Source organism: Bombus fervidus, chromosome 9, assembly GCF_041682495.2.
Source record: "Bombus fervidus isolate BK054 chromosome 9, iyBomFerv1, whole genome shotgun sequence".
Taxonomy (NCBI): Eukaryota; Metazoa; Arthropoda; class Insecta; order Hymenoptera; family Apidae; genus Bombus; species Bombus fervidus.
The window spans coordinates 14,310,644-14,324,286 of record NC_091525.1 but is presented as its reverse complement, the minus strand read 5'-3'; the positions used below and the strand labels follow the sequence as shown (position 1 = coordinate 14,324,286).

Genomic DNA, 13,643 nt, shown 5'->3' with positions numbered 1-13,643 from the left:
TCTCGGTTTCACGCGTCGAGCGATCAAAAATCCTCTCGATCTCTTTTCCAACATCCAGACCATCGATCATCGAAACAGTGTGATCGATCAAACGATCTACTAGTGACAAATGCTGCAAACTGGGAAATTTTTCCAAAGAAGAATCACATTTCCTTTTCAACTACGATCCGAAGACTACGTTCGCGATTTAAAAAACCTTTTTCTCACCAGAGATCCACGAATGAATAGAGTGAAATTAAGGAAGAAGGGTGCGATCTTGCTTGCCGTGGTAATTGAACGCGTTTTGCCAGTTGCAAACGACGCCGTGCACTCGGCAAATTGCATTAGAAGAACAAGTTCGAGCGACGACGACATGGTACCCTCGTTTCCAGTAATTGAACACGGACAAGAAGCGATGGTGTCATTGGTGACGTAGGTGGTGGGCTGAGACTGGATGGCGTATTGATTCCGTGACGTCACGAAAACACGTCCCACGCAATAAGCGTGCCGCCGAATTCACGAGATTCTTCCTCGTTCCTAGCTAGCTTCCGGTTACCCAACCTTATCCAGGAATTTACGTTACTCGTATAATTAAGGAACGGCCTCTTCGAACATTTTCGATCGATATTTGGTGAACGGGTCAGCTATTTTTTCGTGTCTCTTGTTTTTCAGATGTGCATTTTCGAAAGTTTATATTATCTCCTAGAATTAAGATACCAAAATGGTTATGCTAATATTCAACAATAGCACAAGTTACATGCTAAATAAATAACATTTATAAAAGTCACGAATCCTAATGCTATCCTCGTCGTATTTAATTTGAAGATCGTTTTGATAAAAATAGAACGATACAAGTTGATAGAATAATTGAAAAATTTATAGCGTTGCAAAAATTCCCCTTAACGAAGAATATTAAATTTTTTAGATAACTTTTAATTTAGATCTGTGATATTAAAATATTTCGTAGGTCACGAGTTTCAAGTTAGAACCGATACTAGTGCCGACCGTTCAATGATACCAGTTACTCGTATCGACTATAGCTACCGTAATGAGAAAAAGAATCTTTCTTTTTCTAAGCAAGCAGCCAACATTTTTACCTAACAACGCAAACGAACAAGCTAAAAACAAGTTTCACACAATCACATCGAGGACAGTGATAAAATGCATCTTGCGTCGATCTTTCGATCATACGCTGTAACGATCCGAGCGGCTATCGTACAAGTATCGCGTTATCGTTTATTACACCTTGACACGCAAATCCTTCTTAATGCCAGAGGATTCTGTCGTACGAGGCCCGTTCCTTGTGTCGCTACCAACTTCTATGTACTCGTGCGACCAACATATCGTAAATGCCAATTATATTTTTGCATCGTTAAGCCCACGTCTGCGTTGCGGAATTTCCAAATTCGGAAGCGAACTTGAAAAATTAATCGATCGATGTTTCACGACGAAAATTGAGTCACGCGGTATAGTTAATTCACGGATTTACCAAGGGGACACATGGCGACAGGACTACAAAAAATGCACCTGGTCCGACCTGGAACGGAGTTTCTATTCCAGACGATCTTGCACCCCTTTAAGCGAGGTTCTACCCCTTTGTCTAGTTTCCGAAGTCCTTAGAACAGATTCAGCTGCTGGATCTTTTATGCCTCGACGAGTTTTCGCGTTCTAACTGGACACGTGCAATCTCGGGTTTCGTCTCCTTTTTTTGTTTTTTTTTTTCATTGTTTCGTCGGAACTTGCGCGTTTTGAGGCGTTGCCTATACCATAGTACCGGGCTTAACGACGACTTCTTCCAAGATTAGTCCTTTTAGACGTGGATTTAATTTTTTTTTAAATATCCGAATCTTTTTATAGGAATTTTATAAGAATCGAAGTCGACAGTTTTATATGGAAGTATTTATGATTCTCAAGCGCGCTATCGTATAATTGGTACATTCTATTATCACGATTGCATCGTCATTGTTATTCTATCGATTTGCGCTTGTCGGAAATAATAATTTTTATCTTTTATTCTTTTTTCAAGAATTAATACCTACTACTAATTTGCGTTTAATTATAATCAAACAGCGTTCGTCGTTGCCGCACAGAGTGAACATTTTTACGGGCGTTTACGATTCTATGGAGTAAACATAACGTAAATTGAAAATTTCATATACTAGCACGCATAAATAAGTAATTATTATGCATAAACGTCACGAAATCTGTGTTTAACGTTTCTGTTAACAAATCTCGGGAGCTTTATATTTTTATTTAGAATTGAATTATCTCTTCCGAAAAAAGAAATCTCAAATCTATAAAAATTTAGAAAAAATTTGTTAACTGTATATTTTTATCGCTTTCCTTACGAAATTACGATACTCCGATACCACACACGCATATCGCACACAATACTCGATCGAGTATAACAAGATACAGTGAAATCATCTTAGATAAATAAATAAGTATATAGTATGTTCAAAGTTAACTATATTTCGCTATAAATCATTCCTGTAAAAGTCATATTTTTTGTCATAATTACAGAAATTTTCGGTCTGTTTATCTCCCAAGCTCCCTAAGTTCAACAATTTGTTGCGTCAACTACGTTATTTATGTTTGTTGGAAAAAGAATACTTGAAATATTATGAAACTATAGTTAGGCAAGGGCCGAACTACATGGCGGTATAATATGTTATAATTAATTACTACGAAAACTTTGGACACTGTTCTCAATTACCGCTGCTTTGGTAAACACGCGATTTCATTAACGGCAAGTATGACAGGGTTAGCAAGAGTAATTGGAGAAATAAGATTATGCAACGTGCAAATAGTTTATCGTGCCTTTGCATCGTATAACGATTGAACGATCGTCGATCGTATTTCCCTCGTTGCACCAGAACATCGTTACTTATTTGTGCGGTCTTGATCTCTCGAATCATTATCTAGCAGTTTTGAGAATGTATCGACGGAAATTCTCTAAACCTCTAAACGAATACTGCTTTCGTCGCTATCATTTCCCAATTTTTTTATATTTCGTTATAAAATATCTTATGTATATTAAATGAATTATATAAACGTGTAATTTTAGGACGTTTAACGATGAGACTGTAGGAACGTCGCGTACCCTCCGATTTCTATGATTTTTTGCATATGTTTACATTTTCTACAACTTTCTTCTCCTGTGTGTATCGTAATGGGTGGACTCGCTTAGCTAGCGAGATATTCGCGAAAAACGGCCGGTAGCGGTACCGGTACAGTGTATTTTTGCCTATAGTTGCGCGTTCGTGGCAGCGTATGCGTCAGTATTGGTTGCCGATCTTCCGTTTATAAACGAGGATTGGGCGAGCTTAAACGCCCCGTGCACAAAGTGCATATGCATATGCGAGGATGCGATCTGTTGTAACTTTACAATCGCTTTGTTCAGCTTTGGATCAGATTTTTCAGTTCAGCCGCCACGAGGCGGCCGTCAACGTCCGCCTGAAATAACAACAAATTAATTATAAAAATTACGGACGAACGAATAAGTAACGTTATTTTACGAAATAAAATTATAGTCGTTATTTCGCGCAAGCGTTGCCAGGATCACCTTGCTACGGTTGGATCGAAGAATCTGATCCAGACCTAAACCCAATACATACATTGACGATATTCGCTTTTAATCGAGTTATAACAGACACTTTTCGCAACCTCGTATATGCGGTTGTACAACTTTATTTACACGGAGGATTCGATTCGAAATTAGCAATTAATAATACTGAAATTTCTGCGATTAATCGAGCGAGATTCCCAGGAATAATGGAGGAAAATTCAGGAATAAAAGGAATCCGAGTTCGTAAGAAAAGTCTTAGGAAAGCACGTACCGTTCCATAATGACGTCGCGTCGGGTATTCCCCTCTCTTTATCAAGAAACTACATGCTATCGTTATCCTAGATTGCGTTCATTCCGTTTCTACTACTACTACTACTACTACTACTACTACTACTACTACTGCTACTATTTCCCATAGCTGTAAGACTCTGTGTCTCGTTACCCGAGTACCGAGTAAAGAATTTTCATTTTTCCGAATTTTCGAATCTTTAAATATCGAAATATTCGAAATTTTCAAACATCTGAATTATCAAAGTTTGAAATTTTGTCAGACATTTGAGTTTTCAAATTCTCAATTTTATACATCTTGAAATTTGAAAATTTTGATCAAACAAGATATTTTCGTTGCGTTAATACCGCTTCTCTCTCCATCTTACGTTCTAGGTAAACGAAATCGACGTCACGAATCGTCACGATTCTGAAAATATCGCGTGCTCGTAAAGCCATTCATAAAAATCACGGCACGATCTTGTTTCGTCGTTTTCATTGTTTCGTGCCACGCGTGCAAGGAATAGCTCGATCAGGATCTTGATAAGGAAACTACAGATCACGATGAAAACACGATGAAATCCTGATGATAGATGCGGTTTTTAATGACGGAAGTTGATTATCGAAATTTTATCAAACCGACGTGACGCGTCCAGCGACACGGTTTAATTACGCGACAAACGGAAACAGGATTGCTCGGCCACGACAAAGCGTAATACGATTACTCGTTGCTGGACGGAACGTTGATGGCGTTGACCGATGCAATTTGCAGCGAAATCGTGCGATCCAGCTTCGATTTTTCATCCCAGAAACAATGCAATTTTTCAAAATCTGTTATCGATCGATTACTGCTTGTAAGATTTGACAAATCGAAGAGAATAAAATGGGACATTGTTGGAGTCTTTATATCAAAATCCCACTATACCGGAAGTAGGCTCAATTTACGATAATTTATCAAATTAATTCGCCGCTACTTACAAAATTTACAGAACCGAGAAGAACATACACGAATTAATTAAATAAGAATTCAAACATTGTCAGAACGATCATTTATTCGCTATCGATATATTCAGTATGAATCTAGCACAGCTACGAGATCTAAGAAATCGAGAATAAAAGACAAACAGCGTTAACCAAGAATCGAAAAGTTTCAAGAGCATTTACTATTCAGAATTTAGTATAACGGAAACGAAGTTTGCGATATTGTTGATTGTCGGATCGAAGGAAACGTCGTATGAAAATGGTAATTAATTACAATAAGCGCATTAACAGGCTCGATTATTACTTCTAAGTTATTGCATGTACCGGTCGTATCATGATGTAAACATACTTTACGAGCGGTTGAGAATGTAAATTTGCTACCTGCTAGTATGCGAGCGTGCACCACGGTTCATAGTCGATAAAGCGGTCGATATGGATCGACTGACGTGAATCGTGCAGGTGCACCACTCTATATAGGATATCGCGCGATCGACGTGCGAAGCGTTAAATTTCGTCCGATAGACTCGCGTAACTCGTAATTCTGTGTTCTCAGTGTCTTTTTGATTTTACCAATGTACGGACAATGTACCGATGGCACGCGATATTATTATAATTGTTTCATGAAGATAGATTTCTCTTATTCTCTGCTCGTTTTCTTATGCAGATAGTAGCCAAGTATATTATCGGCGAAAAGCTCGAAATCGAATTGTTCGATTCTTCCGTAGTGTTGATCGTTAATTTGGAATCATCGCTGTTTCATAGGAAATTTACGATTACTACCATTCCATAAAATTCAAGAATTTAAAATTCGTTCGTTTCGAAAGATTATCTTTGTGTAAATGAAATTTAAACGAGTAATATTTAAAAATGGCTTTTAGTATATTATGATAACAAATATCGGTTGGGTATTAGTTTACGTATGTAAACGAATTTCGCAGCATACATATTGCAGTGGACTTTGAACTCGTAATCGTAATTGCTATGAATTCTTATCATTATCCTTATCAAGAAAGAAGTTATGTTAATTTGTTAACATTGAAATTTACTAAAAGTAAATGAATTATGAACTGTTTGATACCAGCGTAGCCGAGCATGTAGACGCTCGATTCTTCTATTCGAGTGTACTGTAAGTACTTGAGCGTCGTCTTGATGTAAGTCTCCGCAAATCTCAAGACTGGCATCAAGATTTAGGTATATTTCGGTATTCTTCGTGATTTTCCAATAAACGAACAACATACATAATATGCCTCTCTGTACATTTTTAACTCGATAACTTGTATAATTTTGTTTCTCGTTATTTTAATTTATTTGCCTATGGTCGTCAACGAGTTATTTCGTCTTTTCTCTGCTTCGTTTCTTCGATGCTCATGAAGTTTTCGATATAAGCCGTATTTTAAGACTGAAGCCAAGAATACGTTTCAATAATTTTCATAGTTTTTCACGAAATCAACAATTATTTCTACGCACCTCTAATTTTAAGAAACTTACACAATTTTCCTTTTCTGCAACTTTGATCGTACTTACTCGAAAATACTAACTCCGACTAACTGAATTTTACGTAGTTATATAACGTTTGCTCTACGCTTGCAGCAAAGGATCCATTTGCAAACCGTACAACCAGCGATCACAGGATCCCCTAAATTCCAGCCTGGGGCAGCGTTCGATCACGCTCCGACGTCCATACGTCGTGCATCTGAAACATAAAAGAAGACGACTAACTTGATGCAAAATCGCTACTGAGAACGGTCGAGATAATAATAATTGGTAGAAAGGAACGACCGATAGACCGGTCGATAAAGCTCTAGGGTGGCATAGCGTGGTTCGTACTCCGCGGCCATGTACACGCGGCCGTGATGCACGCGCGCACAAAGGCTTCATAGGCCCGCCAGAGAAAAGACAGAGAGAAAGAGACAGAAAATGTGGAGAGAGAAAGGGTGAGGAGAGGGACGACATGCGCCGGCACTCGTTGCCGCACGTTATAATACTGGAAGCCCACGAACGGAACGAACGTTCGACGACGGTCATTCAGAGCTCGACCAGTGTGCCGCACGTTTCGTGGCTTCTCTAATTCTCGTGCTACATCGTGCTGGATCACATCCGCCCTCGACAGTTGCTGGTGTCGACGATCGGACCAACCGGAACAGGAACTAAGGATACGGAGAGCAAGAACGATGCTTTGAGTACGTCGCGTGTATACCGGACATCGTATCCCGGTGAATTTTCTCTGCGACGCGTCGATCGTCGATAGAGGCTATCCTCTGTCCATACGCACCAGTGACCAGTGATATTTGACAAGAGAACTGCATAGAATCTCTAAAGGTCGAGCATCGCGTTTCCTCCGAATATCGATTATTCGGTGAGTAATTTTCAATGGACCTATCTTTTTGGTGTTTGTTTGGTGTTCGATGAACGTGGGGAGGGTTGTACAAGCGAGGGAAATATTGAATGAAAGTTTGATGGATATTCGCGCGAATTACTGTAAATAGCTAAAGGATGGGACATGGAGTAATCTCGTAAGGTCGTGTCGGTAATGTTATTATGCAAGTTACGTTATGAATAACGACGCCAGTCGTACGAGAGAGGGCTAAGTAAATTATCACTCTCCTAAGAGAACTAGAGAACTTAGGACCGAGAAATCGATCGACTTTAAACATTATTAGCGAATATTCGAAGAATCGTATCTATTGATATTTCTTCGACCGAATATTATTGTGACGCCTATGATTGAGATACGAGAGCCACGATTCACGTTCGGGGATACGGTGGTTAATGAAATCAACCCTTATCGTAGAGATGTCGCCAGCTTCCTTTGGCAATCATCTTTGCTTTTTTTCCGCCGAATTGCGAAATTCTTTCTCCGACGTCAAATTATCCGGCATGATAACGCTGGACGAAAACTAGGTTCGGAAAACCCGGTCGGCGACCCACGTGGTCTATTGATTTTTCGCCCGTCGTGCCGCTACGTTCACGCTGGTAGAAACTAGCCTTTTCTTCCATCGGTTAGCAGAGCGGGTTAGCACACCCTGTGAATATCGCGTTAAGCACGTCTGTTTTTCCACTCTGAAATATTACATGCAAATCTTTTATGAACACGGAACGTTCGATGTGCCAAGTCGTGAATTGATCTTAGTAAGAGGAGCTGGACGTTAAAGTTGTAGCTATGTTGAGATCCAGCTGTGCTTCAGTCGTGATTCGGTCGAATTTGTAACGAAACTCTGACACTCGACCAGAGTTTCTTCTCGTACTATTCGATATTCTGTTTACAAGTACACACACCACGTACACAAGTGTCGACTAGACCTTCTGTTTCTTCATGTATCTGTAAAATTGACCCTTTACCAAAGTAATTTTTAACAATGACGCGACTTCAACTTCTTTACATTTAACCATCCTTCGGCTCCCGATATTGGCCATGTACTTCCGATCTTGTATTCAAACTTCTACGTAATCGTAAACCAAGTGTACGCGGTAGTCGTACTTGATCCCCGTTTCGACCCTCGTTTCGACCCTCGTTTCGACCCTCGTCGGTATGGCAAAAAGATCAGAGAAAAATCAATAATGACAAAATACAAATTCCTACCTTGATTCAGCTGTCCTGTTTCAAAGGACGTTTTAAATCTATAGTACAAATTTCTAAATCATTCTAGTTCTGTACTAAAAGTAGTACCTACTATTCTGAATACGCACAGTTTTCGTTTCATTTTGATAGTAACCTAATAATACACGTATAATATATTAACTTTTATTAATTATATGGTAATACAAAAATATATTAACATAGTATATAGCAATATAGTAATCGATATTATATCTAATTATTGTGATAACTGGTCACTACACTCTGTTAGTAGTACAACTTATTGGGGTTTGTACGCTCCATTTTATTTTCCTAATAGTATCGTTCCAAATATATTGGTCTTTTATTCGGAGAGCTTTCTGTTCGCGATCTTAAATGACGATATAGCACACGTGATTGCGATAAACGCTTGTTAATATTGTTAACGAATTACAGAAAATTAGATGTTCCAATTGGATTTGTTATCGTGCGACCGTGCGGTGGTGCTGCGTTACAAAATACACTTTGTCCCTTATCACAACAATCGACTGCAAACGGATCGATAATATATCCCCGGCATGATTTGAACACGTTTAGTTACCATTTCTGACAGGTATTTAGGGTCGCTAGCGCATCTCTGGTAAACATACCGTGTAATATCTACGGACAAGTGTCTCTTAAGCATTATATAAATATCGTCTAACAAAAATTTGGAATCAGAAGGAAATATGAAATGGCAGTATTATAAATCACTGAACATTTTTAATAACGATATTAAAGTTTAGGTTATTTAGTTATTAAAGGAAAGAAGAAGTTTTCTAAATACGTCGAATTATTCGATAAATCGATCGATATTAAAATTATCTAGAAAAAGAAGAAAATATGAAATTGGTGTAATTATTGAAAGAAATAATAAATTGTAAAGTTGATGAATTTGCGAGATTTGTAATTCGTATCAGCGTTTGAAGTTTGACATTTCGTGAACTTTTTACAACGTTTAGAAGTTTCAAGTTGACGTTGGTCATGATCGTCGAGCGACACGAAGGGGACAAGATTTTTTTAAATAATAATTTCCGTTAATCCGTGTCGCATGAAGGGACCGATGTCGCGTGGTTATCTTTTACGGCTGTCTTAAGTACAGGTTACGTTCCCGTTACACGGCGAGCAAACCGACGTTGGCGGCGTAAGATCAATGAAAACTGACGTAATGTTCCACGAAAGTTTCGGGATCCTCCAAACCCATCGGAATTCCTGTTTAGTTTTCAGCGCATACGTATAAAACCAGATTTAACCGATACGATATTTTTTACCAATCTTTAAATTCAATCGTAAGGTAAACACGAAAGTAAGGATAAGATGCGTGTTACACGGTGGCAACCTTTCAGAAATTGTTACTCTCGACGTGATTCGAAGTAGAAAATACATTGTTGTATTGTGTCATCCAAGATGAAAGTGTCAGCAAAGATGAAACCCATAGACCAGAAAGGGGTTCTTAGATCGACTATATGCAAGTTCGGAACAAAGTTTTGCACAAAGCTCAAAGTACAAATGACTAGATGGAAGGAGTAGTAGAATAGCGCATTCGTATATGTTTTTCGATACGTGTGCCTACTGTACACGTAGTTGGAGGAACAGGCTTGAAGCAGTACGACTGCCAGACTTGACGTATCAGGAGATCGCATTAAATTGGGGTTGCTTGTTAAACGTTTCTTCTTGTTGGGAGATTGCTAGTAAAATTCTTCTCTTGGTGCAATTTTCCACCACCAATACTTTATTGCACGCAAAAACGATGGGTTACGTTTTCTGACAAAAGGGAAAAGAAAAAGGATCCTTCGTTTTCATATTTAATTAGATCGATTATCATCACCTTCTACTCTAAAGCGTAAGATTATAGGATCGAAGTAACGTATAATTATATAATTATTTCGAGATTTTCGAAACATCGTGCGATAATACTCTCTCTTTCTCAATCCCAATTTTATAAGCATCCTTCCTTGTTTCGCTTCTTATCGCTATACACAGAGGAAATTTACAATTGTGAAACCAATTACCAGATGATTGAAACAATATGCTATCTCTGAACGCAAGATGCAAAGATATTCGATAATGCACGACTATAGGACGCGCGAGATGAAATATGGCACCGTGCGATTATCAACACCAGTTGTAAGCTTCACGTGGCGTTGTTTGTTGAAGCGACTTGTTTCTCGAGTGTAGATTCTAAGGACCGTCGAATGCGTTATAACTTTACAATTTAACAAGTAATTATCAGCACAAACTGTCCGTCAATATTTACGGTATACAGGTTGACGGATAAGCTAGTAAAAATAGGGAGGAGAAGAGTAAATACGGGGAGAAAGTTCAGGGTTTGATGGTATTCTCGAGATTTTTTCTAAATTTTGTGTAACGCTCTAAGTGACACGATACAGGGACACTCTAAGTAACATTAATCATAACAATGGAATTGTATGCTATATTTTTAAGGCGGTAGACTCGATCATAAAAACAGGGTTTTATATCCATGTATATCATATTACAGTTGACTATTTGACAACATAACCTACATAAACAAGGTTATTGTTCTCCATTATTACGGTTTCAGATCGTTGCTAATCGAAATTTAATCGTACAGGATACAAGTTACGTGTAATTTACAAGCCACGTTCACTTACTTGTTTAATGGTATGTAACTTAATATTTGGTTCAAGTTGTTACTAATGCAATATCGACGTAGTAAAAGTCTTTAATCGGTCTAAACACATTATAGACGAAACGAACATGTCAGGATAAAGATCGATGAATGTAGTAAATACGATGTATGTACTCACATACTTGCTCAAACTGTATCCTTCCTGCCTTTCTTCTTCGATAGTTCCTTGGGATTTAGGAAAAACGTGAAAAGCATAGATTTACCAGTACTCTCTGTATTGTAGCCATTCTTAACTATACAAATATATCGGTGTATGCGGATGAACGCACGTTCACTGATCACAGTATCCAAACAAATTTTCATACTTTTCATCTTTTTACTAACAAATCGTTTCTTCGAGATTAAAATGGCGGCGATTACACCGAATATACTGCTTTCATCTCTGACACGCAATTTGTACGCGCTTTAATATCGACGATTAGCCCGATTATTTCCAAAACGGCGCCTCAAACTTATCGATTACGCAAGGCTGTTTGACACTCGAGCGCGGAGATGTTCGACCTTCGATATGAACGATATCGACGTGACAGCTTTGGGTTGAAAAAAACGACAATGAAAAAATTAAGTGACAGAAGCGTGCGACGAGTTGACGAATCTTGATTCTTCTAAAAGATTAATAAATATATTACGATGAATCGATATAGGAAAATTCGATGGAAACTCACACTTTGTGCCAGGTAGCGAATTACGTCTTGCGGTTGGATGCAATTACACCTTATTTTTCACTCAACCGTGTAAATGCACGACAAGATCGACCATCGATCGTTATCGTTTCCCTTTCGATAGTACCTACGGTGGTCTCGCGCGGACGTCGCCGTTTTATTCTTCGTTTCTTTTAGTTCGCTTTCTAACAACGATTTACGTTGATCCTACTCGTTTCGTATATCGCTTGTTTATCGACACATCGCGCCTATTTAAGCATAAAGGACGGCTTCCATCGGCTTGATGATCTGCATATCCAATAAGCAAGGATTTTGTGGCTCAACGTGATGCGACACACGTATGGAACCTTTGGTATGTAGAGGAAGAATAAAGTTTATCGATACTCTTCGTTTCTTACCGGTAATATAGAAACTTGGTAAATAAAACGATGGACAATCAGAGGTTATGTTTGAATAGTCGTTAGTATAATCCTAGAACGATATTGTGGGTCAAGTTTACGAAATTTTGAACTTATATATATACAGAGGTGTAAATGAACTTTAAATTATGTATCATAACTTCGTTTACCTTCCTAATTTCTGTGTGTGTTTAGTTTATGGAATAAATTTTTATTAATTTTATAAAGATTGTCGGCTACTCTACCGTGTCTTTAATGTAATGTAAATAAATTGTATATTAGTTGCGATTTTTTTTCTTTAAATTTACGAATAGTTATTTTAAAAACATTGTTGTGTAAAAATATTAAACGATAATGATGATAAAATAATTACGCTATAATGTACAGAAAAATACATAATTATAATAAATCTAGGAATAGAAATTGCAAAGTGATGATATTTCGTAATATGTCCTAGAAAAGAAAAGGAATTAAACGTACATCAGAGAATTAATAAAAATATATTACCATCGGTTACTTTCTACGCTAATGGTTGAAAGTTTGCGTGCCATTTTCCATAGGTGCTCGTTGATAGTGGAAAGATGAATGACTTTGTTGTGATCGACGCACCGAATTGCGCCGCTGTCAACCAAAGAATTAACATGAAATATACGCCGGTGAATCTGCATTAGAGTGCAGATATTACGATTATTTATGTAAAACGACTGGCTTTCGAAGTTTTCCTCCTTCGTCCTTATTCCTTTTTTCTTTTTCTTTTTTTTAGCGATTTTCATATAAGAGTATATATATATATATTAATATTAATTAATTAAATAATAATTAAATAATTAATATATATATTAATGTTATTTTAAAGTTTAGAATCATTAAATTTGTTGTACATATACCATACATCTTATTTAATATAATAAGTAAAATTTCGAGTATCTAAGGGAAAGTCGCGGGAAGATTATTCGAATACCTCTATTTCTGAAGTGTGTGCTTGCAATAAATATCTTGTAATTTCTATACAGATATGTTTTCATATTTTTATCGAAAATCATGGTATATCATATCGTATTGAAAAGAAGTTTCTATAAGCGTTCAAATATAATACTTTCATGAGCCACACATACGTAAGTAGATATATCTGTTAGCACCGCGACATAGTTTGACGTGTATAGGCATTAACGAACAACATTTTTTCGGAGAAGAGATCTTTTACGATTCTTTTGAAGTTTTTTTTTTTTTTTTTTTACAATTCGATACACTTACAGCGAAAAATTAACATCAATCGCTCTGAAAAATCGGTCCGAATCGATTGTCAAGTGCATTATGTGCAACATATGTATGTATGTATGTATGTATGTATGTATAATGGAAGAATGGAAAGGCGAAGTAAAGGTTAGGTAAAGGCCAGTCGCTTTCCATCTGACACAGTAGCTCTCAATCTCGATTGGTTATGAATTTATGAAGCAATTAGGGAATTCGAGGTACGATTAAATTGCCACTTTAAAAACGTGGCGGAACGGATTAAGAACTG

General features: G+C 37.5%; 1 protein-coding gene across 5 annotated transcripts in view; it reads left to right on the top strand.

The window, feature by feature from the left end:
- The first annotated feature begins 6,523 nt into the window (after nucleotides 1-6,523).
- The window catches only part of LOC139991236 (large neutral amino acids transporter small subunit 1), a 29,099-nt gene continuing 21,979 nt past the window's right edge, over nucleotides 6,524-13,643 (top strand). The window contains exon 1 of one of the 5 annotated variants that reach the window (XM_072011197.1): nucleotides 6,524-7,151. Coding sequence is in view for 3 of the 5 variants with exons in the window: in XM_072011194.1 (XP_071867295.1) it covers nucleotides 12,051-12,075 (25 nt within the window). In the remaining 2 variants the exon portion in view is untranslated. Of the gene's footprint in view, nucleotides 7,152-10,896; nucleotides 11,034-11,857; nucleotides 12,076-13,643 lie in introns of those variants that run through there. The other 4 variants (XM_072011198.1, XM_072011194.1, XM_072011195.1 and 1 more) reach the window with 4 other exon arrangements.